Source organism: Cnephaeus nilssonii, assembly GCF_951640355.1.
Source record: "Cnephaeus nilssonii genome assembly, chromosome: 2".
NCBI classification, from domain to species: Eukaryota; Metazoa; Chordata; class Mammalia; order Chiroptera; family Vespertilionidae; genus Cnephaeus; species Cnephaeus nilssonii.
The window spans coordinates 20,365,833-20,387,349 of NC_137073.1; the positions used below are offsets into that span (position 1 = coordinate 20,365,833).

Here is a 21,517-nt window from a genome sequence, read left to right on the forward strand (position 1 = left end):
ACCTGCGGGCCTGGTCTTGTGTGTCCAGGCAGACCCCTGCCTCCTGGGTGTGCTGCCTTATTTATGAATGAAAAGACTGGATCATTCGATATTAATTCAAACTTTTTTTTTGGTTTGCTTCCTGTGCTTCCGATAGTAATTTGCTTCTGGGGGGAAGCGAGTTGTTTTGCTGCAAATGTTTCATTTCAAAGACCTACACTAGATGAGATCAAAGATTCCATCAGTTCCATTCCAATTATCTAGGGAAGTAGAGGTCAGGCGGACAGACTTCCAGTTTAGCCACTTACCGGGTATGTGACTTAGGGAAAATTAATTGACCTTTCTGAGCTTTGGTGTCTTCTGTAACCTTCGAATAACATCTCCCTCCTTGGAATGAGGTGATGCTTGATATCCAAAGCAATTATAGAAAATTATGAGTGAATTTAAATATGTTTTCTAATATCATGGTTTTGTATGGTGTGGCAAACTGTGTGTGAGAGAGAGAGAGAGAGAGAGAGAGAGAGAGAGAGAGAGAGGCTAGCACATGCAATAACAACTCCCCCTCAGCATTGTGTAAAGGTGAAATGAGATCACGTATATGATTTACATAAAGTCACTAGTGATCCCCTAGTTTGATGCAATTATGGCAACCTTAGAAGAGTAACTAATATTTCTCAACCACCAAATATGTACCAGGAAGATAAAAGAGACCAGGAAATTAAAGGGATCTCTAGGGGTTACTGATTATAGATTGTAACTCATTGCACACTTCTCTTGGATTCACCAAGCTGCCTTTCACGCAGGGACTAAGGAGACGGGGGTGGAGGGCTACCCTCTATGTCTCAGCAACGTGCTGAGCCAAAAAGCCTCATGGGGTTAAGCCTGGGAACTCATGCACCCTCTATAATTTTAGCACTATATCAAAAACAGGTTAAATGAGTTTCAAGCAAATGACTTGTGCCCAAAAGTTTTTTTAACAACAAAAAAATCTACAGGTGGGGACCACCTGAATTTAGACATTTGATTGTTTTCTCCTGCGTGGCTTTTGATTGTCACAGCTAGGACACAACGTGGGGTGGGTGCTATTGGCATCTGGTGGGCAGAGGCCAGGGACGCTGCGTGACATCTGCAGGGCACAGGACAGCCCACGACACAGAATTTCCAAGTCCAAAATGTCAGCAGTGCCAAGGCTGCGAGGTTCTGGTCTATATACATTTGGATATAGATTAAATTTTTACAAAATTTGGATGATTTTCTAATCTGATCGTTCACATGCTAATACCCCGGGCATCTTTGCATACCCATAAATATTCAATATGTCTATCTTAAAACTATTAAAGGATGCACAGTATTCTTTTGTTCATGAAATGGGGAATACATCATATTCCATTTAGCTACCTTCTGTTGTCAGACATTTAGGTCATTTCTCTACAACATCACTGGGCTTTCCCATTTTTTAAAAATCCTCCGTGTTTTTGTGGTGCCCAGGTCTGGCCAGACTCAGTGTTCTGGGGTGGCCTGGCTGGGATGGGGCTGAGGTCCTGGGACTGCCTCTGTTGGGAACACTGGGAGTCTGTTAGGGCAGAATTCTCACTATACCTACTGTCCCCACAGGTTCTCATTCTCTTTGTTTCCTGCAGGATCCAGGCATATCAGTCAGGCTGCAGCCAAAGTCGACGTGGAATTTGATTATGATGGGCCTCTGATGAAGACAGAAGTCCCGGGGCCTAAATCTCGGGTGAGTTGAGCACACCTGAGTGGGAGTTTTGGTAAAGAGCAGAAAGGGTTAGTGAGGCAAGAACACAGCCAAACTTAGGAACTGTTTTCTTAGCTGCTTTCAGAAATTTTACCACCAGAGATCTGGGACATGCAATGAGGCCATTCTGCTCTAAGAAGTCAAAGAAGGTTTCTCAGAGGAGATGTATCAGTATCTGCTGCTACAATAATGCTGTGTAACAAACAATCACAAAACCTTAGTAGCATACAGATTGCTCGTGCATCTAGGGGTAACTGGGAGTTGGCTAGGCAGCTCTGTTGGGCCCACCTTCCTGCCTGGGGAATGGCTGGCCATCAGTTGGACTAGGCTAGGCTGGACTCGGTCACTGCAGTGACTTGGCTCTGTTCCATGTGTCTCTCATCCTCCAGTACGTTGGACTGGGCTAGTTCTCCAGGTGATGGTAGAGGAGAGCATGCTATAGCCCTCTGGAGGCAACAAGCCCCACACTGGTCCACCATCAAGTCCACCTTGTTCTGTTGGCCAAAGCAGGTCAAGGGCTGGGGCAGAACATCCTACCAACAGTGGAAGAATATGGCAAAGCTATATGGCACAGGGCATGGATAGTAAATGACCTTGAGCTTGACCTTGAAGGACGAAAAGGAGGAATTTGCCAAAGGAGTGCATTCTGTTCTAGGCCAGGGAAACGGTATGTGGAGAGGCATACAGGATGACAGTACATGGTATATGAGAGACATTGGATTGCTCTGAATTCCTGGAGTAAATGTCAGTGTGTGAGATGGAAGAGACATGAGTTGAGTGATGATGGAGACTGGAACTTTTACTCAAAGATGCTACAAAATCTGCATCTAACACATTTTGGAGGCTGACTAACCTTGATTCTGTGAAGTGATGTGCAATACTGTTTCTAATGTTTGCACCTAAAAAATAACAGTGTGACCATATTTAATACAGATTAAATTTTTCTTTGCATATTTTTCAGTTTTCTCCAGTGTCATTTTTTAGTGTCAAAAGATACCCCCTCTCCCCCTTTTGTCAGTGCAACTATTTATAAATCCAGAAATCTTTTTCTGGTAAATGATTGTAGTTATTATGGAGAGTGTCTGCTCACAAAAGGAGACTTTCCCACACATATTTCTATTGGGAACTGGTAGATTTTTTTTTAATAGTAATGAAATGTTTGGGGAATAATTTTTAATATTTTTAATTAATATTTTTATTTTAATGTGGAAATATATAATTTTATGACACTAATTGCCAAAGTTTATTTTATATTAAATCATTTTTAGAGGTTAAATCTTTATAATATTAAGGCAGCTGGTATATAATTCCCAGTTTCCATAGAGAATTGCACAGTGGTTTATAAAATATCTGGATTATACCATAATTATAAATGGGTCTTTGTGTGCAAATTTATATTTTTCAGTTGATTTTATTTTCCTAACATGGTGTTAAAGCCTTTTTTCTTCTAAATAAAAAATAAAACCCATGCTTTTATGGACACTAGGCAAACGCCTTCGGCTTAATTTTTTTTTGTTAAATATTTTAGTTTATTTAATTATGCCTAAATCTCCAGTCTGTCCATTGCAATGATCACTTAACTCTCAGGAGTAGTTTCCCACCAACGATTTATATTAAGCAATTTTAAAATATTTATAATACCGTTGACTACTTAACTATGAAGTTATTCGCATGAAGGGAAAAGCAGCCCCAAGACTTGGGAAGACATGAACGATTTTAAACTACTTTGAAGCGTGTGTCCTTGCTGTAATGCTCTTGCTTTTCTTGCCCGCAGGAGCTAATGAAACAGCTGAATACGATTCAGGTAAGTGGCGATGAGGAAGTGTTCCTTCCATGGTTCTCTATTACAATCTAGCTGAGGGGCACAGATGCTCACTCTGTGCTGGCTCTTTAAAAAAAAAAAAAAAAGTTATTCAGAACCTTTTTTTTTTTTTTTTTTTTTTTCATTTTCCTTGTGATTTCTTCTTTCACTCATTGGTTATTTTTGTGTTTTTTGATTTCCACATTTTGGTGGACTTCTCAAGTTTCTTTCTGTTACGGATGACTAATGTCATTGCATTGTGGTTAGAAAACAGATTTTGTGTGTTTTCAGTCCTCTTAACTGTATTGAGCCTTTTTATGGCCCAGCTATGGTCTGTCCTGGAAAAGGTTCCATGTGTGCCTGGGAAGAATGTGCACTGTCCTGCTGCTGGGTGGGGTGTTCTGTGGGTGTCGGTGAGATATTGGGTTAGAGCGTTGTTCACATCTACTTCCTTGTTAACCTTCATTGAAAGCCACGTATTGAAGTCTCCAGGACATAGACAACTTTCTTGTAGAACTATTCTTTTTTATTAGGTTTTTCACTTCAGGTTTTAATAATTTAGAACTATTCTTGTAGAACTATTTCTCCCTTTAATTCTGTCCATTTTTGCTTCATATTTGTGGGGCTCTGTTATTAGGTGCATGTATGTTTATAATTGTTGTATCTTCTTAGTGGGCTGACCCTTTGTCATCATTAAATGCCTCTCTTTACTTCTGGGAACATTTTTTTGTTGTTGTTCATTCTATAGTTGATTTTGTCTGATATTAGTATAGACCATTCCAGCTTTCTTATGATTGCTGTGAGAATCATGTTATCTTCTTTGTTGTTAATCCTCACCCAAGATATTTTTCCATTGACTTTTAGAGAAAATGGAAGGGAGGGGGAGAGACACTGAGAGAGAAACCTTGGCAAGAGAGACCCATCAATTGTTTGCCTCCCACACGCACCCCTCCCAGGGCTAGGGATTGAGCCTGCAACTGAGGTATGTGCCCTTGACTGGAATGGAACCTGGGACCCTTCAGTCCACAGGCCGATGCTCTATTCACTGAGCCAAATTGGCTAGGGTTCATGTATCTTTTTTCATCCTTTTACTTTTAACCTATTTGTATTCTTGAAACTCAAGTATGTGGCATGTCAACAGATTATGGTTGAACCTTTTTAATGCAGTCTGACGGTTTCTGACTTTTGATTAAATGGTTCAGTCCATCCATGGATAATGTTATTATTGATATGGTTGTATCTACATCTTCCTTGTTACATTTTTTCTTTTTGTCTCATATCCTTTTTGTTCCCCTGGGCCTCTTTTACTTCAGGTTTTTGCGTTAAGTGAGTAACTTCTAGTCTAACGTTTTTATTTCTTCCATAATTGCTATGTGTGTTTTTTTAGTTTTCTTCATGGGTGCTCTATGGCTTACCATATACATCCTATCAGAATCGTCTTGAGAGATACAGATCAACCTTTTTGTTGTGATATGAAAAACATGCACCGACAACTTCATACAATACAAATTCACAGCTTCATAAACTATTACAAAGCAAATCACCCGTGTAATTATCCCGGGGCAAGAAATGTGGCATTCCTGGCACCTGCAGAGACCTTCCATATGCCCAGAGAATGGCCGGGTCATGGTTCTTTTCACTGATTCAAGCTGAATCCTAAAACATGGAGGACTCGGGAGTTGCGGTGAGCCTGACTCATTCTGTCTTCTCCCGAAGAACGCAGAGGCTGTGCACTTCTTCTGCAATTATGAAGAGAGCCGAGGCAATTACCTGGTCGACGTGGATGGCAACCGAATGCTGGATCTCTATTCCCAGATCTCCTCGGTCCCCATAGGTAAGAGCTGGAAAACCCTCTCTTAGTCGTGGCTACCCAGCCTTCACAAGTCCCTTCCAGCACGTACGTCCGCGTGTTACCGGACACTTCCCTCAAGGGCAGAGAAAAGGCACAGGTAATCCGTAGAGGGTGTGTTACTAGGGCCTTTACATGTCTTCTCTCATTTACTCCTCCCCCAAAACCTACAAGGTAGGTATGCATTAGTGTTAGATAGAGAGGCGAAGCTTAGCAGCTTGAGAGGAAGCTGAGCCAGGATGCGAGCGCAGGTCTGTGTGACCAGGGTTTGATGTCCAGTCTGTGGTTGGGTTTCCCAGAAGAGGGGCCTGAGGCAGGGGTTCTGTGCATGTAGTTTATTGAGAGAGAGCTCTCGGCAGAAGGGGGCGGGGGAGAGGGGAAACAGCACAGGGCAGCGGGGGAATCTAAGGGGGATGAGCTGTCGGCCAGAGACCAACCGCTGCCTGGCCCCCCAGGGTGCTCTTGAGCATGCATTGCACCCCAGAGTTGGTCCTAGCCTGAAGCAAAGAGACTGGCCTTTGTGTACCTCTGTGCCAGGCAGCCAGTGCCCGTCAGTGCCAGAAGGAAGGAAGGACTTGTCAGTTCTGGGGCGAAGTGGCTTCCAGGCACCAAGGGCGATTTTCCAGAGCAGGGGGCAGCTGGAGCCGTTGTCACCCAGAGGCACAGCAGCTGGGAGGGGGTGGCCTGCGCAGCACAGGTGCCCCGGTGGGCCACCAGCAGCACCTGCCTCACCGGCTCCCCTCCTGGCACACGGAGCCTGACTTGCTCTGTAGGAAGGGACACAGGTGACAGGGTGGACGGGCTGACCTGGACGTGCAGTAGCTGGTGTTTGCAGCGTGGGTGGCCGATGTTTCTCCGGCCTGTGGGCTCCCCTGGGATCCCTGGGCTGTAGGCAGAGTGTCAGTGGAGCCTGGCCCTTGTGCTCCCACCCATCAGCTGCTCCCACCCCGACAGCCAGGGCCTTCCCCTGAGACCCCAAATCAGGTCCCCACTCCTCCTCTGCTTCCCCCATCGCAGTCCCTCCCACCTATTCCCATTAAGGGGCAATTAGACAGTAAGTGGGTGACTCATTCTCTCCGGAGAGTCCCATCATTCAGACATGCCTCAGCCTTGGAAGGCATTTGGGATGCTAAGATTTACCAGCCCCACCTCCATTTTGCATCAGAGGGAAAGGAGCTCCTGGGTTTGCATCTGGGCTCCGCCATGTATTAGCCATGGGGCTGTGGGCCAGTGACCCCTCCATCCTCCCTCTCACCCAGCCAGTGTATGTGTGTTGGGGGCGGGAGGATCAGGCCGGCAGCAGCTGTTAAAAGACTAGAAGTTCTAAGTTTCTCTCTCTCGCCACCTTTTATCCCGTATCTGTAGCCTTTGAGGTGATTTTTTAACTCTTAATCACTGAGAATTTGCTCTATGCCTGGCATATTGCTAAGTGCCTTCCCTGTTATTAAATCCCCACAACAGTCCTATAATGTTGGGTACTTTAGCATCACCCCCCTTTACCAATGGTGAGCCAGCTTCCGAGAAGGTGCAGGGTTTGCGCAGTGTGTCCAAGAAGCCAAAGGATTTGAACCAGCGACTCACTGCCTTTCTGCTTACTTCTGTGACAGCAGCCTCCCGGACGGCCGCCCTGCTCTGCCCTGCCCTGCCCTGCCCTGCCCTGCCCTGCCCTGCTGTGGGGGGCGGTCCAGGGCTTCGAAGGCCCAGGATGGGAGTTCCCTGACCTGAGGGGCCAGCTCTGCTTTCCTCTGTCCTAATGAAGCCGGTAGACAAGCTGAGCCTGTGATCTCACAGATCTGAGGCAGAGAAGTCGCACACACCAGGCAGTGTGATAAAGAGCAGAGCTGAGAGGCCTCGTGCCAGAAAACAGTGGGAAAACACCTACCACGTTCCTTCCTTGAGTAATGAGTGCTTCCCAGCCCTGGGCCCGGCACACCTCGGATTGGCACGGGGACGGCAGGGGATGGTCGGCCCACCCTCCCCATCACGCCCCCAGTCCATGCTCCCTGCAGCAGGCTGAGTGAAACCACATCAGTTCTCTCTTTGGTTGCATGGAGGAGACGTCCCCCCCGGGTGACGCTGGGTCTTTAATACCCGTCTAAACTGGCTAATCTCTCACTCTGGAGGCAGCAGGCCCCAAGCTCAGAGGTGGGCAGGCCTCTCACCATTGTACTCTAAAGTCTCCTCCCAAAGTAAATGTACTTAAATTAAAAAATGAATCGATAGAAAGAAAATAAGTACAAGGTATGCGCCATAAAAATGGTGATGCTTGAAGACTGAGAGTTTTTCTCCAAGTTCTACGACCTGCTCCAAGATTCACGGATGAGTCTTTTCTCACATACGTCAGTTTTGAGTTCTTCCATGTTGCTGGGTCTCGGCATTATTCATTCACTCAGCTAATATCTATGGAGCTGAACACTTGGCACTGCTGTTGAGGGCCTTCCGATCTGGTCTCCTGACCCCGGTGCCTCCTACAAACTTGGCCTGGCTGTGAGAGTTGTTGCCAGGACTCGCAATAATGAACAGAAAGCCTCCTGCACAGAGTAGATGCTCAATAAACGGAAGTAAAGGCTTTGAACCCAGGACCTCTGGCTCCCGTGTGGGCAGTCCTGTCTCACACCCCCGCCCTTTACAATAAAAGCTTCCACTTATTGAGCATCTACTATGTGCAGGGGGTTTTCTCTTCATTGCTAACCCTGGTAACAACTGATCTGCCGTTGATGGACTTTCGGTGGCTTTCAAGCCTGGAGATGTTGGAGTGGCACAGTTTAGATGTGTGTACGTTGGTCTTCATACACATGTGCAGGATAAATTCATAGAAGAGTAATTGCTGAGTCAAAGGGTGTCTTAAACCTTGTCGTGGAGTGTCAGGCCCAGGCTGGACTCTGGGAATAAGCAGATGTGTGAAGGCAGAACCGGGTACGCCTGCCTCAGATGGCAGGTTGTGCCACGCACCCATTCGGCTCCTGAGCAAACACTTAAAGCCCTTGGCCTCCATCTGTAGGCACTGGGGGAGAAAGCGGGGACCACGTGTGTGATTCATCACGCCGGCCTGGGGAACCCCTCCCAGACCATGAAGTTCGCTTTTGCCTGCACCCACCTCCTTTTATGTCTGTCTAGCTCTGAAGGTCTCAAACCTGAACCCCAGAATTACCTAGAGAACCTGTTGAAGATTTCCGGGCCATACCCTGAAAGATTCTGAGTCAGGGGGTCTGGGTGGGCCCAGCCTTGGGTGTTTGTGTCTGCCAAGAAGAGGTGGCGTGAGAAGAGGTTGGAAAGGAGGGGAGGGTTGGGCAATGGAGGAGGGGTGCGGGGCCCTCAGCTGCGATGTTGGTCTCTAACCACCTTCCCATCCCCAGGTTACAACCATCCTGCGCTCATGAAGCTCGTCCAACAGCCTCAGAATGCGGTGAGTCCCGGGTTAGACGGTAACGACCAGCGTGTTCACAGCAGTTCAGGGGACTATTGGGGCACCTTGGGAAATAGTCCATCCGTTCATTCATTCCATAAGTATCTATTGAGCACACACTATGCGCTAGGCGAGTGGTTGGCAAACTCATTAGTCAACAGAGCCAAATATCAACAGTACAACGATTGAAATTTCTTTTGAGAGCCAAATTTTTTAAACTTAAACTTCTTCTAACGCCACTTCTTCAAAATAGACTCGCCCAGGCCATGGTATTTTGTGGAAGAGCCACACTCAAGGGGCCAAAGAGCCGCGTGTGGCTCGCGAGCCGCAGTTTGCCGACCACTGTGCTAGGCGCTTGGAGTACCGTGGTGAGCAAAAACACAGCACCCCGCTCCCATGGTGGCAGTCAATTAACTTAATTCTCGACACATAAGTAGAGGATTACAACCATATGAAGTGCTACAGAGTGAGGTAAGCAGTGCTGTCTGGGCATAAAACAACGATATTGATCATAATGATTAACAGAAATTAAGAGCATAATATGTATAGTAACCCCCTGGTCCGCAGTTTCACTTCCCACAGTTTCAGTTACCCGTGGGCATCCGTGGTCCAAAAATAGTAAATGCAGAAGTTCCAGAAATAAACAACTCCTACGTTTGCAATTGTGCACAGTTCTGAGTAGTGTGATGAGACCTCGTGCTGGGCTGGCCCATCCCTTTGTCCAGCACGTCCACCCGACAGAGGCGCCCTGCCTGGTCATCACTCAGTAGCCGTCTTGGTTATCAGAGTGACTGTCGAGGTATCACAGAGCGTGTGTTCAAGTCACCCTTACTTTACTTAATAACGCCACATCAGCATAGTTTTTATTACGGCATGTTGTTAAAATGGTTCTACTTTATTAGTAGTTATTGTTGGCAGTCTCTCACTATGCCTAATTTACAAATTAAATTTTATCATAGGTTGTATGTAAAGGAAAAACATGCGCGGGGTTCGGTACTGTCTGCAGTCTCAGGCGTCACTGGGGGTCTGGGAAGGTACCCCCCGCAGATGAGAGGAGTTTTAAAACAACACCCATTGGCTGTCACATTGATTTTATGGATCAGGAGCCGGGCAGGCTCAGCTGAGCGCTTGGCTGAGGGGCTTGGAAAATGGAAATCCGCTCTTAGCTGGAGGCTACAGGGGAGACTACTGTGTGCTCACCTGGTTGCTAGCATAATTCCTTACATTCTCACGGTTTCCACGTGATCCTGCCGTCTTCACGCCAGCAACCCGGGCCAATCCTTTGCTCGGTCTTCCATCACTCTTTCCGCTCTTAGCAAAGGGCTCACGTGGTTGCACTGGGCCCACTCGGAAAATCCAGAATGATCTCCCTATCTGAACCAATTAGGAACCTGAATTACATCTGCCAAGTCCCTTTGGCCCTATAACATACAGTCCCAGGGCTGAGAGGGTAGCATCTTCTTGGGGGCCATACTGTGTCTGCAACACACCTTTACAACATGGCATATCAGGTATGGCATCCGCTGTGGTAATACCCTCTAGCTGCCCGTGCTCTCTACGCCACAGAGTAGGATGTTCTTCACCCCCTTTGAGAATTTGTGAATTACAAATGGTCCCCACAACAGGCCCCAGCCCGTTACTGTCCCCCCAGCCCACTCCCCTTATTCTAACAGCATAGGGGCACTCCTTCCATTCTTTCTTGGCACGGGAATGGAATCACAGTGAGCCACTTCGTCACGTCTGGCTAATTCACTCACAACCCATCTGCGCGATGCATCTCGTGCGGAGCCACAGACCACCTATTCCCGAGGCTGCGCAGCCGTCCAGGGTGTGAGCGCGCTGCAGGCACTGCATCCACCCCCGCTGGTGGGCATCGGGTCCTTCCTACAGCGGCCGCTGCCGTGAACACAGAGTACCTGTCTTCCCGTGAACAGTCATGGTCGCCAGGGGACACAAGGCTAGGCGTGGAGCTGCGGGCCGTCACGGTGAGCGGACAGTTGTCCACACTGTCTGTTTCCACGCCCCAGCAGCGTGTGTGAGTGGTGGGGCTTCCACATCCTCACCGACGCCGAGTGTCACGGGGGGGGGCCTTCATTTTACTCAGAGAGTGACATACGTATCCACACATGACAAGGGGTGTGAGCCCCCCAAAGATCTAAGAGAGGCAGGGGAGGGCTGAGAGCCCCACAATGTTAGGAACCGACTCCCGGCCTTAAGCGTCCTCCCCTTTTAACGGGCACAGTGGAAGGTAATAGAAAAGAACCACATTTCCCTCCTTACGAATGGGTTTGCCCTGCCTGGGAGGGACGTGGGGACATTTCTCCCCTCCGATTAGCTGACAAGTTCAGGGGCCGCAGTAGAGGACTCCTGGGGGTGTCTCTGGCATGCAGGCTCCACGGGGGTGTTTACATTCAGAGCCCGACTTTGTTTTGAAACGTTTGCAGATCCCAGATGCCTCAGCAGTTGGTGCTGGAAAAAATGTGTCAACAAACATGTCACACACATTCGCAGTGTCAGCTGCCTGGGGAGGCAGAATCGTCCCTAACAGCCCAGGGATTCCGATTTGGGGGATGCCCTGCACCCACCTGTCCCTGCCAGGAACCTGGATGCCACAGTTTCCTCCCTTACCCCCTCACCTCTCACCTCTCACCTCTCAGCCAGTCAGAGCCAGTCGCAGCTCTGCATCTTCCATTTGATTTTTCCCAGCAACCCCTCTCCAACTCTTCTTCCCTCCACGTCCATTCTCATCTCCCCCAGACCATCTCCAACTGCGCTGTGCGTGGAACCCATTCCAGGTACCGCGGCCTTCAGGGCACATGCCAAACTCCTCCACTTTAAGTACAAAGCTCCCCATGGTCTGCCTCCTGCTGCTTCAGCTTTATTTCGTGACATTCGTTTATCGGCCAGCTCTTGATTGAACACCTACTGTGTGCTGGTCACTGTGCTGCTGCTGGGATCGGATGGTGAGATCACAGTCTAGATCACAGTCTGGATCACAGTGCTGACCTTGCTCTGCAGAGGACTGGGCTGGGGCAGGGTGACTGGCACAGTCTTGGAGAAACGGCAGCTGACTGCCAGAGCTCAGCGGGTACACCCGGACATCAGGCTGGGGACCATTGGCTGACATCTGGGGTCTTCCACATTCTCAGCTGGAGACGTGCTCAGGCGGTGGCTGTGGTATTTGACTTATCCTGGGCAGTTCCCGCCAAGTCATTGAAATCCTGAGAAAGGGCTTAGGACCCTTTGCACCCCAATCACATCACCCTGAGGCCCCCACATCATCACTTCAGGTGGTTGGGAAACATGAAGCCATGTCCCCTGGATCCATGTCTGGGTCCTGATACACTGCCTTACGTTGCCCGGGCCACCTCTTTGCCATGCCCACAAGTCAGGCAGTGATTATTGAGCACCACATTCATCCCACTGGAACGAATGATGAGCACAGTCTGACATGGGGCAGCTGGGATGGAGATGGGGCAGCCGGCCTGGTCAGGGAAGAGGCGTGCCATCCCTCTGACCTCCGGGCCTTCCCACCGGTGTGACTGCCCTTCAAGACCGAGCCCCCCTCTGTGTGCCGCGGCATCCCACTGGCTCCTCACAAGCACCCAGGGAGGGTCCCTCCTGGCATCTGAAGGCCCTGAAGCCCAGGGAGGTTGAGTAGCCTGCCCGGGGCGTGCGAGCCGCTGACAACAAAGCCCGAGCTCTGCACACTGCGCTGAGGGCTGCTGAGTCTGAGGGCAAGTGTCCCAGAAACCTGTCCTCATTTGATGCGGCTACCCAGTGTCCCAGATCTCCTCTGTTCTCGCTGTCACGCTTTGTCAAACAGGAACATCACCCACACACCTTCCCTGGGCCCAGAAAGGCAGTCAAGCTGCCAGCCAGCCCGCCGTCCCGTGTGCGCCGCGCCACCCCCGCCAGTGATGGTGGTTCACCTTGACCCTCAGCTCGTGATGGGCTTGACTTCTCAGGGCCCAAAGGAAATGCCCCTCGAAGGCCCCTACAGGCCAGCCACGGTCCCCGGGTGGCACCAGGCAGACTCATGTCCATCGTTAACATCGGGCAGGGCTGCCTGGGTGTCTGGCAGAGGATGGAATCTGAGGTCTGCAAACCCGGCTTTGAGTTGTGGTTCTGCCCTTTCCCGTCTGTGTGACTTGGGTCAAGTTGCTTGACCTCTCTGGTCCTCAGTTTCCCCCACTCTACAGTGCAAAGGGTTAACTTCCCCCACCTCTTATCCTAGTCCGGAGTGTAAACCTGCCACAGTATCTATCAATCAGAGCCAATTTCCAAACAGCCAGGAAGCTGAATTCTGCCCCTCGCACTCCTTGGGTTTCCTCCCGTGCAGTGATGCCACCATTTGGATTTGCTTTGAGTTAATTACACCAACCGTGTCCGAGAGAGAGGTACCCGAGAAGTCCCCAGGTCCCAGGCTCACCCTATCCTCCCTCTTTTTTTAATTAAAGCTTGTTATTTTAGACTAATTTCTGACTTACAGACAAGTTGTAAAGACGGTTCCCATCTACCTTTCACCCAGCTCCCCCAAGTGCTGACACCTCGCCTCTCCATGGTACCCTTGTCAAACGAAGAACTTAACCTTGGTGCATTACGTGCGACAGACTTACTTCCTGTTTCCCCAGTTCTCCCACTACTGTCTGCTTTTGTTCCGCGGTCCAGTCCAGGATGCCACATTGTATTCAGTACCATCCCTTTACAACCCAACCCCGATTCCTGGGGATCTCACTGTCTACCCATGTGCAGACCCCGCCCAGACTCTGCCCAGTCCTGTCAGGGAACTGGCTGGACCTCGAGGGGGGTGGCTCTGCCCTTATTCCGTCTGCATTTCCACCCGTGTCTTTGCTACAGTGGTGGACACATGTCCTTATGCATTTGTCACAACCCATAAAATGTGCGAGACCAAGAGTGAACCCTGATGTAAAACTGTAACCTTTTAAACACCGTTTTACTGGCCACGGAACGTCACCCTGAATTAAAGTGGCTTAGCTTGCATAACCTACTGTTGGCATTTGGAAAGCCTCTCCTTTGTGTTGTTATAAATAACGCTACACGAATAATTAAGTGGGTAGCTTTGGTCCACGTTTGAAATCGTATGTTTAGAGGAGGCCTGGAGAGGAGGCGGCCGGGCCAGAGTATAAAATAGCGTACGGCTCTCCACACACACTAACACCTCTTGGGGTTGAAGCTTCTGCCCTGACCGGTGTCCTGCCAGAACTGGGCACTATCTTTCTCTCCGCTTTAGGAAAGCATTGGAGGCCAGGCTGGTGGGGAGATTTGGGACCGCGGGCCCTGTGTGTGTCTCTAACGCTGGCGTGTGGACACCAGAGGCCACGCGTGTGTCTGGAGCCAGCCAGGCGGAGGCTGCTCTTGTTCAAGAGTGAGGCCGCGTGAGTGTGGGACTGTCCCTCGGCCAGAGATGGTTGTAAGAAAATGTCGGCCAGCATTTCAACGTGGGGCGATTTCCCCCTAAAGTCTGCGTTTCCCTTTCCTTTTGAAGTGTGGAGGCTCTGGTTGCGTTGGCCTGAGTCCCTGCTCTGCAGGGCTGACCCACCCGCGGACAAACAAGCTCTTAGTAACCGCCGTGCCTCCTCGTCTCCCCACGGTCAAAAGCGGGTCTGTTTAGCTTCAGGCTTGCGCTGTTGGTTTCCTTTCGGAGAGAAATACTTCTCTCCACCCACATCTATCAAAATTAGGGGGGAGAGGAGTCCACAGAGAGAGTCTGGGTCATTTTCTAACACTGCCTTTCTCATACCCAGCCCAGCCTGTTTGTTTAGCCAGCTCCCTCACGAGAGTGCTCTCCTGAGCTCTGCTCCGTTTAGGAGCTCTAGAGCGGCCGCTGCCCTGCGTCTTTTTTCCGTGTTTATTTAATTACAGTCTAATCCATATGCCGTCAAATCCGTTCTTTGTAGTGTATAGCCATATGAGTTTTGCCAAAGGCATAGTCACACAGTCACTGTCAAAATCCAGACACATCCAGCCCTGGCCGGGTGGCTCAGTGGGTTGGAGCATCGTCCCATACACCAAAAGGTTGCGGGTTCAATTCCCAGTCAGGGCACCTACTTAGCTTGTAGGTTTGATCCCTGGGCTGGGGCGAGTACCGGAGGCAACTGATTAATGTTTCTCTCATCGATGTTTCTCTCTCTCTTTCTCCCTTCCTCTCTAAAATCAATAAAAACATATCCTCGGGTGAGGATTTTTTAAAAAATCCAGACAGTTTGCACACCATGTTTATAGCAGCACTATTTGTAAGACCCTAAGAGTGGAAGCAGCCCAGTGTCCATTGACGGATGAATAAACAGAATGTGGTCTTATCCATACAGTGGAATATTATGCAGCCTTAAAAAGGAAGGAAATTCTATCACATGCTACAACATGAATGAACCTGGAAGACGTTATGCTAAATGACACAAGCCCATCACAAAAGGATGAATACTGTATGATTCCACTTACTCGAGGTCCCTAGAGTTGTCAAATTCATAGACAGAAAGTAGAACAGTGGTTGCCAAGGGCTGGGAGAGGGGGGATGGGGACTTAGTGTCGTACAGATACAGAGTTTCAGTTTTGCAAGATAAAACAGTTCTGGAGATGGATGGTGGTGATGGCTACGCAACAATGTGAATGTACTTAACACTACTGAACTGTACACTTAGAATGGTCAGTATGGTAACTTTTATGTTACGTGGTGTTACCACATTGTTTAAGGATCCAGACGTTACAATTCATCCCCCAAACATTCTCCCGAGCCCATCTCTGTCCCTGGGGTCCCTCCTTTTCCAGAACGTCGTATAAATGGAGCCTTGCTGTGTGTGACCCTTTGGTTCCAGCTTCTGTCACTCGGCATGAGGCTTTGCGATTCTTCCGTGTTCTTCTTGCCCTTGCGTGTGTCAGTGTATTGTTCCTCTTTATTGCTGAGCAGTAGTCACAGTGTGCGCGGACCACAGCTTATGTATCTTTTCCCCAGTGGGGGGACATTGGTGTTGTTTCCAGATTTGGGCAGATACAAACAAAAGCCACTATAAACATTCCTGCTTATTCAGGTCTTTGTGGGGACACCGACTTTCATTTCACGTAGGCAAACTCCTAGGTGTGGCACTGCTGGGTGCGTATGTGTTTAACATGACAAGAAACGGTCAGACTGCCTCCCAAAGTGGCCGCACCACGTTACCGTCCCACCAGCGGTGAATGAGCGTTCTAGGTGCTCCCCATCCTTGTCAGCACTTGTTATTGTCCATTTCTTAATTTTTAGCCATTTTGATGGATTTTTAAAATTATAGATTCACATGAAATTGCAAAAAAAAAAAATAGTACAAATAAATCCTATGTGCCCCTAGCCCGTTCCCTCCACAGGTAGCATCTTGTGTAATTATAGTGCTATATCACAACCAAGAAATTGGCACTTCTTTTTAAAACCCAGAAACATCCTAATGTATTTCTCTAAAACAGTGTTCGGCAAACTCATTAGTCAACAGAGCCAAATATCAACAGTACAACAATTGAAATTTCTTTTGAGAGCTGAAAACCGACTTCTGCGCATGGGCCACGAAGTTGTAATCGCACTGTACGTGCGCGCCCGCACGTGGTATTTTGTGGAAGAGCCACACTCAAGGGGCCAAAGAGCCGCATGTGGCTTGCAAGCCGCGGTTTGCTGACCACTGCTCTAAAAGTGAGGGGAGTCCAGCCGGTGTGGCTCAATGGTTGAGCATTGACCTATGAGCCAGAAGGTCACAGTTCGATTCCTGGTCATGGGCACATGCCCAGGTTGCAGGCTCGATCCCCAGTGTGGGGCGTGCAGGAGGCAGCCAATCAGTGATTCTGTCTCATCATTGATGTTTCTGTCTCTCCCTCTCCCTTCCTTTCTGAAATCAATAATAAAAAATATATATTTAAAATAATAATAAACAGATAAATAAAAGTGCGGGGAATCCATCATTCCAGCACCGACACACCACCATCAGCCACTGGACCCCGTTCCTGTGAGCAGCATGGTGGGTGGGCAGGGAGCTGGGCCAGGCCCGAGCATCACTGTCTGTCTCTGGGCCTTTCTGCAGAGCACGTTCATCAACAGACCTGCCCTGGGAATCCTGCCTCCGGAGAACTTCGTGGAGAAGCTGCAGGAGTCCTTGCTCTCGGTGAGTGGTGAGTCCATGGGGCCAACCTCCGCTGCCGCCGCGGGGACCCACCCCACCCGGCCCAGGTCCTCCCGCTGCAAAGGCAGCTCTGAGCTCCCGGAGGCGGCACCGGGGAAGGACAGGATTGGGAGCCTTGCAGTCAGGATGGGGGTTTCTATTTCAGTCTCCGTGCTGTTTCTTTCACAAAGAGTATTTTTACTTTTCCCTTCTAAGAAAAGAAGGGATACCTTGTGTGCAGGGAAAAGGGAACTCGGGAAAAATTAATGTTTGTCCCCAAACAGGAGGTTTGCATGTTATGCAACCCTCCTCGATGTTTTGCTGTCAGTTGTTACAACAATTAAGATCATTCAGAACCTCAACTTCTCACCTGCAAAATGGGCTTCTCTTCGCCCTTTTTTCCTCTCTGCCCTCCAGCCTGGGCTTCCCCACCCCCTGGAAGAGCTGAAGTCCAGTCTCCCAGACCCACACTTCCAGGATATCCCTGGTTGCGTCCCAGCCTCCCTGTGCTTCCCACAGCTCCCACTGGGAGAGGGGGAGTGGAGATGGAGCTGAGCCCACCGCTGTTTCTCTGCCTGCAGGTGGCTCCCAAAGGGATGTCCCAGCTCATCACCATGGCCTGTGGCTCCTGCTCCAATGAAAACGCCTTCAAGACCATCTTCATGTGGTACCGGGTAAGGTCTGCGGCCGGAAGACACACACACACACACACACACACACACACACACACACACACCACACAGAGGCTCCCCAGCACCCAGCCACACACTCACCCCTAGCCCTGCTGTTCATCCCAGCTGGCCAGAGTACTGGACACCAGTGACCACACTCAAAATCCAGAGGAGGCCCCTGCCTGGCGGGGCTTTCCAAACATGCCGGTGGGGAATGGCGCAGGGAGCCAAGGCTTTGGCACCAACCTTACCTACTGTAATTACACGGTTCTTCCTGGAATAACATATCTCAGCAGATCTTAGTTGCTGGTAGAAGAGTGATGCACCTGTGTGTTCATCTATTTATTTCACCACAAGGACAGTTAACAATCTCATGCTTCAGTACATACGGGCAATGATCATATCGAACAGACTCAAAAAGAGTCCAGGGCTTTCGCTAGAAATAAAAGAACAAAAATTCATCCAAGGGTTGAGGTTTGCAAACCAGAAACATTACGAGGTCATACTGAGTGCTCCGAAGGAGAAAGAAGTCTGCGAGTTTTATAGGACAAAGTACCTTCTTGAGAAGAATCAGTTCTGCATTCCAGCCCCTGGGTTGGTCCACGGTCGTAACTGTCAGATGTCTGGCAGTCTAGACGATGTAATCTTTTCTTCTTGGGGTCATTCTGAAGGTTTGATGTATGTCCAGGCGATGATGCACAGTGAACACACTGATGTACATCCAGGTATTGGCGAGGGACGGCAGGGTTCAAAAGTTTAAGTTCCCACGCTATTCTTCAGTCACACATAAGATCAGCGCTTGGGCGAGCACTCCCGGGTTGTCTGGCTAACTGGGCGAGTGGAAAGTGGGAGCCCCTCCTCCCCAGAGCGTCTCTGAGATTTCGTTCTGTTCTGTTTCATCAGAACAAGGAAAGGGGTCGAACGGGTTTCTCCAAAGAGGAGTTGGAGACGTGCATGGTCAACCAGGTAAGTGGAGTGGCGGCTCCCTCCCCTTCTCCTCCAGGAGGGACCCCCCACAGCCCCCTCAGGCGGACGCTGTCATTGGACCCTGTCCTCAGTCAGCGCAGGCTGCCATAACAAATGCCATAGACAGGCTGCCTTGACAAATGCGCTCACAGCGACAGGGTTGAAGTCCAAGATCAAAGTGCCAACAGGCTTGGTTCCCACCCCCCACCCCCATGTCAGGGAGAGAGTTAGCAAGCTCTCTTGTGCCTCATTTTATAAAGACACTAATCCCATCATGGGGGCCCCCTTATGACCTCATCCAACCCTAATACCTCCCCAAGGCCCCGTGTTCAAATACCATCACATTGAGGTTAGGGCTTCGACATATGAGTTTGGGGGATAAGCATTCAGTTCGTAACAAGGAGTCCCCAAGCATTGTGCCTCCCTAGTCCCTTTCCTTGGTATCGAGGGGAAAGGAGCTCTACCTGACCAGGACGACAGTTTCCCAGGGCAACTGCGGAACTTAACCCATCAGAGGAGGCTCTCTGTATTCCCTAGGGTAATCCAGAATGTCAGCACCACTGTATGTGCAAGGGTATTCACCCCATGGGCGCTTAGTGTAACGATAACCAGAAAGCCTGGGAGCTCCATACACCCAGCAATGGGGGTAAGGGGGGAAGTGTAGGGGTTTCCAAAGGCACCCAGGAGGCCACTGTTGGGCACAGTGGCGGCGGGGACCTCAGGGAATACCAGGTAGGAAGGTCCAAGCTCGCAGCCAGCCTCAACCAGAGCACGCCTGTCCTCCCCCCTTTCACTTATGGGGTCCCATTATGGTTAGGCAGAAATGTCTGCTGATTAAAAAAGAATCAAGGGCCACTGAACTCAATTACGCACCGTGTACATCTACAATATCCTGCAGCAAAAATCGTTAGAAAGGGCTTCCCTTTGCTCGGAAACACCCGTGCTATCATTTAGTGAAAACAGTGGAATATAAATCGTATGGACACTAAATAAATACGCAGGAAATTACTACAAGGAATCCTGCTAACATGTTTACAGTGGGATGCCTGTGGGTAGTGAGATTGTTCTCTTTCGTTTTTTTCTTTTGTGTCTTCTTAATTTTTGATTCCTAATCCCGCCTCTTGCTAGCAATAGATCCATACCATTCTCCATATTCATACAAACCTGTGTAAACTTAAGCTTTTTCTTTTTTTCTCTTGGCCATTTTTTAAAATATATATTTTTTGATTTCAGAGAGGAAGAGAGAGATAGAAACATCAATGATGAGAGAGAAATTGGTTGGCTATCTCCTGCACGCTCCACACTGGGGATCGAGCCCGCAATCTGGGCATGTGCCCTTGACCAGAATCAAACCCGGTCTCTTCAGTCCACAGGCCAACACTCTATCCACTGAGCCAAACCAGCTAGAACTCTCCTGGCCATTTTTTTTTAAGAAATGGAGTGTGGCCTGTCTCTTTCTCATTTGATATCTGTGGACATCCTAGTCCACCAATATTTTTGCATCTTATTCCTTCTGTTTAATCTGTAGCCAAAAAGTGTGTGATGATGTGTATATATTTATACAAAGGAACAAGAAAAATGTTCCCCTTCCTTACCAAGGGGAAATGAAAGACAGTATACTGTAGTTTGTAGGAGGAAGTCTTAGAGCTTTCTCCTGGGGTCTCAGGCACCTGGTGGACGTCAGCCAGCCAAGAGCATGCTGTATCAAATTCCCAGAGACTAGGGGCCCCCAGGGTTGCCCCTGCAGCATCCTCAGTAGTTCTACCTGAGTCAGCTACAAACAGGTGTGACTCCTGGCCAGGTGAAGGGTCAGGAAACTGCAGCTGTGCCATCCACGGGGGCGGGGAGGGGACTGGGAGTTCAGGTGTCCCTCCTGAACACAGGGGCAGCCGCCCTGGGGAGATGGAAAGGCGGGGTCCTCCCTGCCCAGCCTCCCGCTCTGGCATGCATTCCCTGTGAGGTGCCCCGCTCAGCCTCCTGTGGGAGCCACCTGTCCGCACCTGGCCCACCTGGTTGCTGTGAAGCCAGAGCAGGCTGGAGCGGGGGGAGAGCCTGTAGGAGTTGGAAGAGCCTGCAGACAGGGGTTGAAAATCCAGAAGCCCCACGCAGCCCGGCAGGTGGGGCAGGTGGTGGCAGGTGATGTAAAGGAGAAAGGCGGGCAGTGGGCCCTGGAGCAGCGCGCTCGCCCAGACGTTAGGCTTGGGCGACAAAATGGGCCCAAATGGTGCAGAACTTAAGAGAAGGCAGTTCAGATATAGATGTGAAATCTCTTGATTAAAATGCTTTGCCATGTGGGTAAAACATCTGTTGCCTGGCTAGAGAAGTGGGGGGTCCAGTTTGTGACTGGTTTGAGGAGGGTTGCCCAGTTCTCCTGATAGACTTGGGTGCTCCTCCATGCTCTCGGGGGCAACCGCAGAGCCCCCCACTTCTCACGACCGTGACTGATGACTGCTTTCTTGTTTCTAGGCCCCTGGCTGCCCCGACTACAGCATGCTCTCCTTCATGGGCGCATTCCACGGGAGGACCATGGGTAAGGAGGGCCACTGGGATCCCGAGTGGCAGTTAGAGAAATAATAGCAGCAATAATATCGATGGCTGCCTTTGATCTTGCGTTGGCCGTTTTCCCACCTTGTCTCACTGACGCACACTGCTCTGCAGCGGAGCGGAGCAGCGCGGGGAGTGGGGGGTGTTATTGCCACTTTGCAGGTGGGGAAATGGAGGCACAGCAAGAAGAGAAACATTCAAGGCCATACAGCGGCAGAGCCAGGATTTGAAACTCTGTCTCTCTGCCTTCAAAGCCTGTGCTTAATCTGTGATGAATGAGAAAGCAACACACACATACACACACACACACAAACACACATAAACACACACACAGTTCACGGGTTCTGCTTCAGGCTGTTACGGGAACTGGGGGTTCCGCAGGCAACAGGCCTCCTGGGCATTTGAGG

The 21,517-nt window shown here is 49.6% G+C and overlaps 1 protein-coding gene across 1 annotated transcript in view; it reads left to right on the forward strand.

Moving 5' to 3' along the window:
- ABAT (4-aminobutyrate aminotransferase) overlaps nucleotides 1-21,517 on the forward strand; it is a 78,110-nt gene that overhangs the window by 45,422 nt on the left and 11,171 nt on the right. The window contains exons 3-10 of the mRNA XM_079780465.1: nucleotides 1,620-1,717; nucleotides 3,510-3,539; nucleotides 5,253-5,370; nucleotides 8,742-8,791; nucleotides 16,852-16,932; nucleotides 17,511-17,603; nucleotides 18,504-18,566; nucleotides 21,033-21,096. Of these exons, the coding sequence (XP_079636591.1) occupies nucleotides 1,620-1,717; nucleotides 3,510-3,539; nucleotides 5,253-5,370; nucleotides 8,742-8,791; nucleotides 16,852-16,932; nucleotides 17,511-17,603; nucleotides 18,504-18,566; nucleotides 21,033-21,096 (597 nt within the window). The remainder of the gene's footprint in view (nucleotides 1-1,619; nucleotides 1,718-3,509; nucleotides 3,540-5,252; nucleotides 5,371-8,741; nucleotides 8,792-16,851; nucleotides 16,933-17,510; nucleotides 17,604-18,503; nucleotides 18,567-21,032; nucleotides 21,097-21,517) is intronic.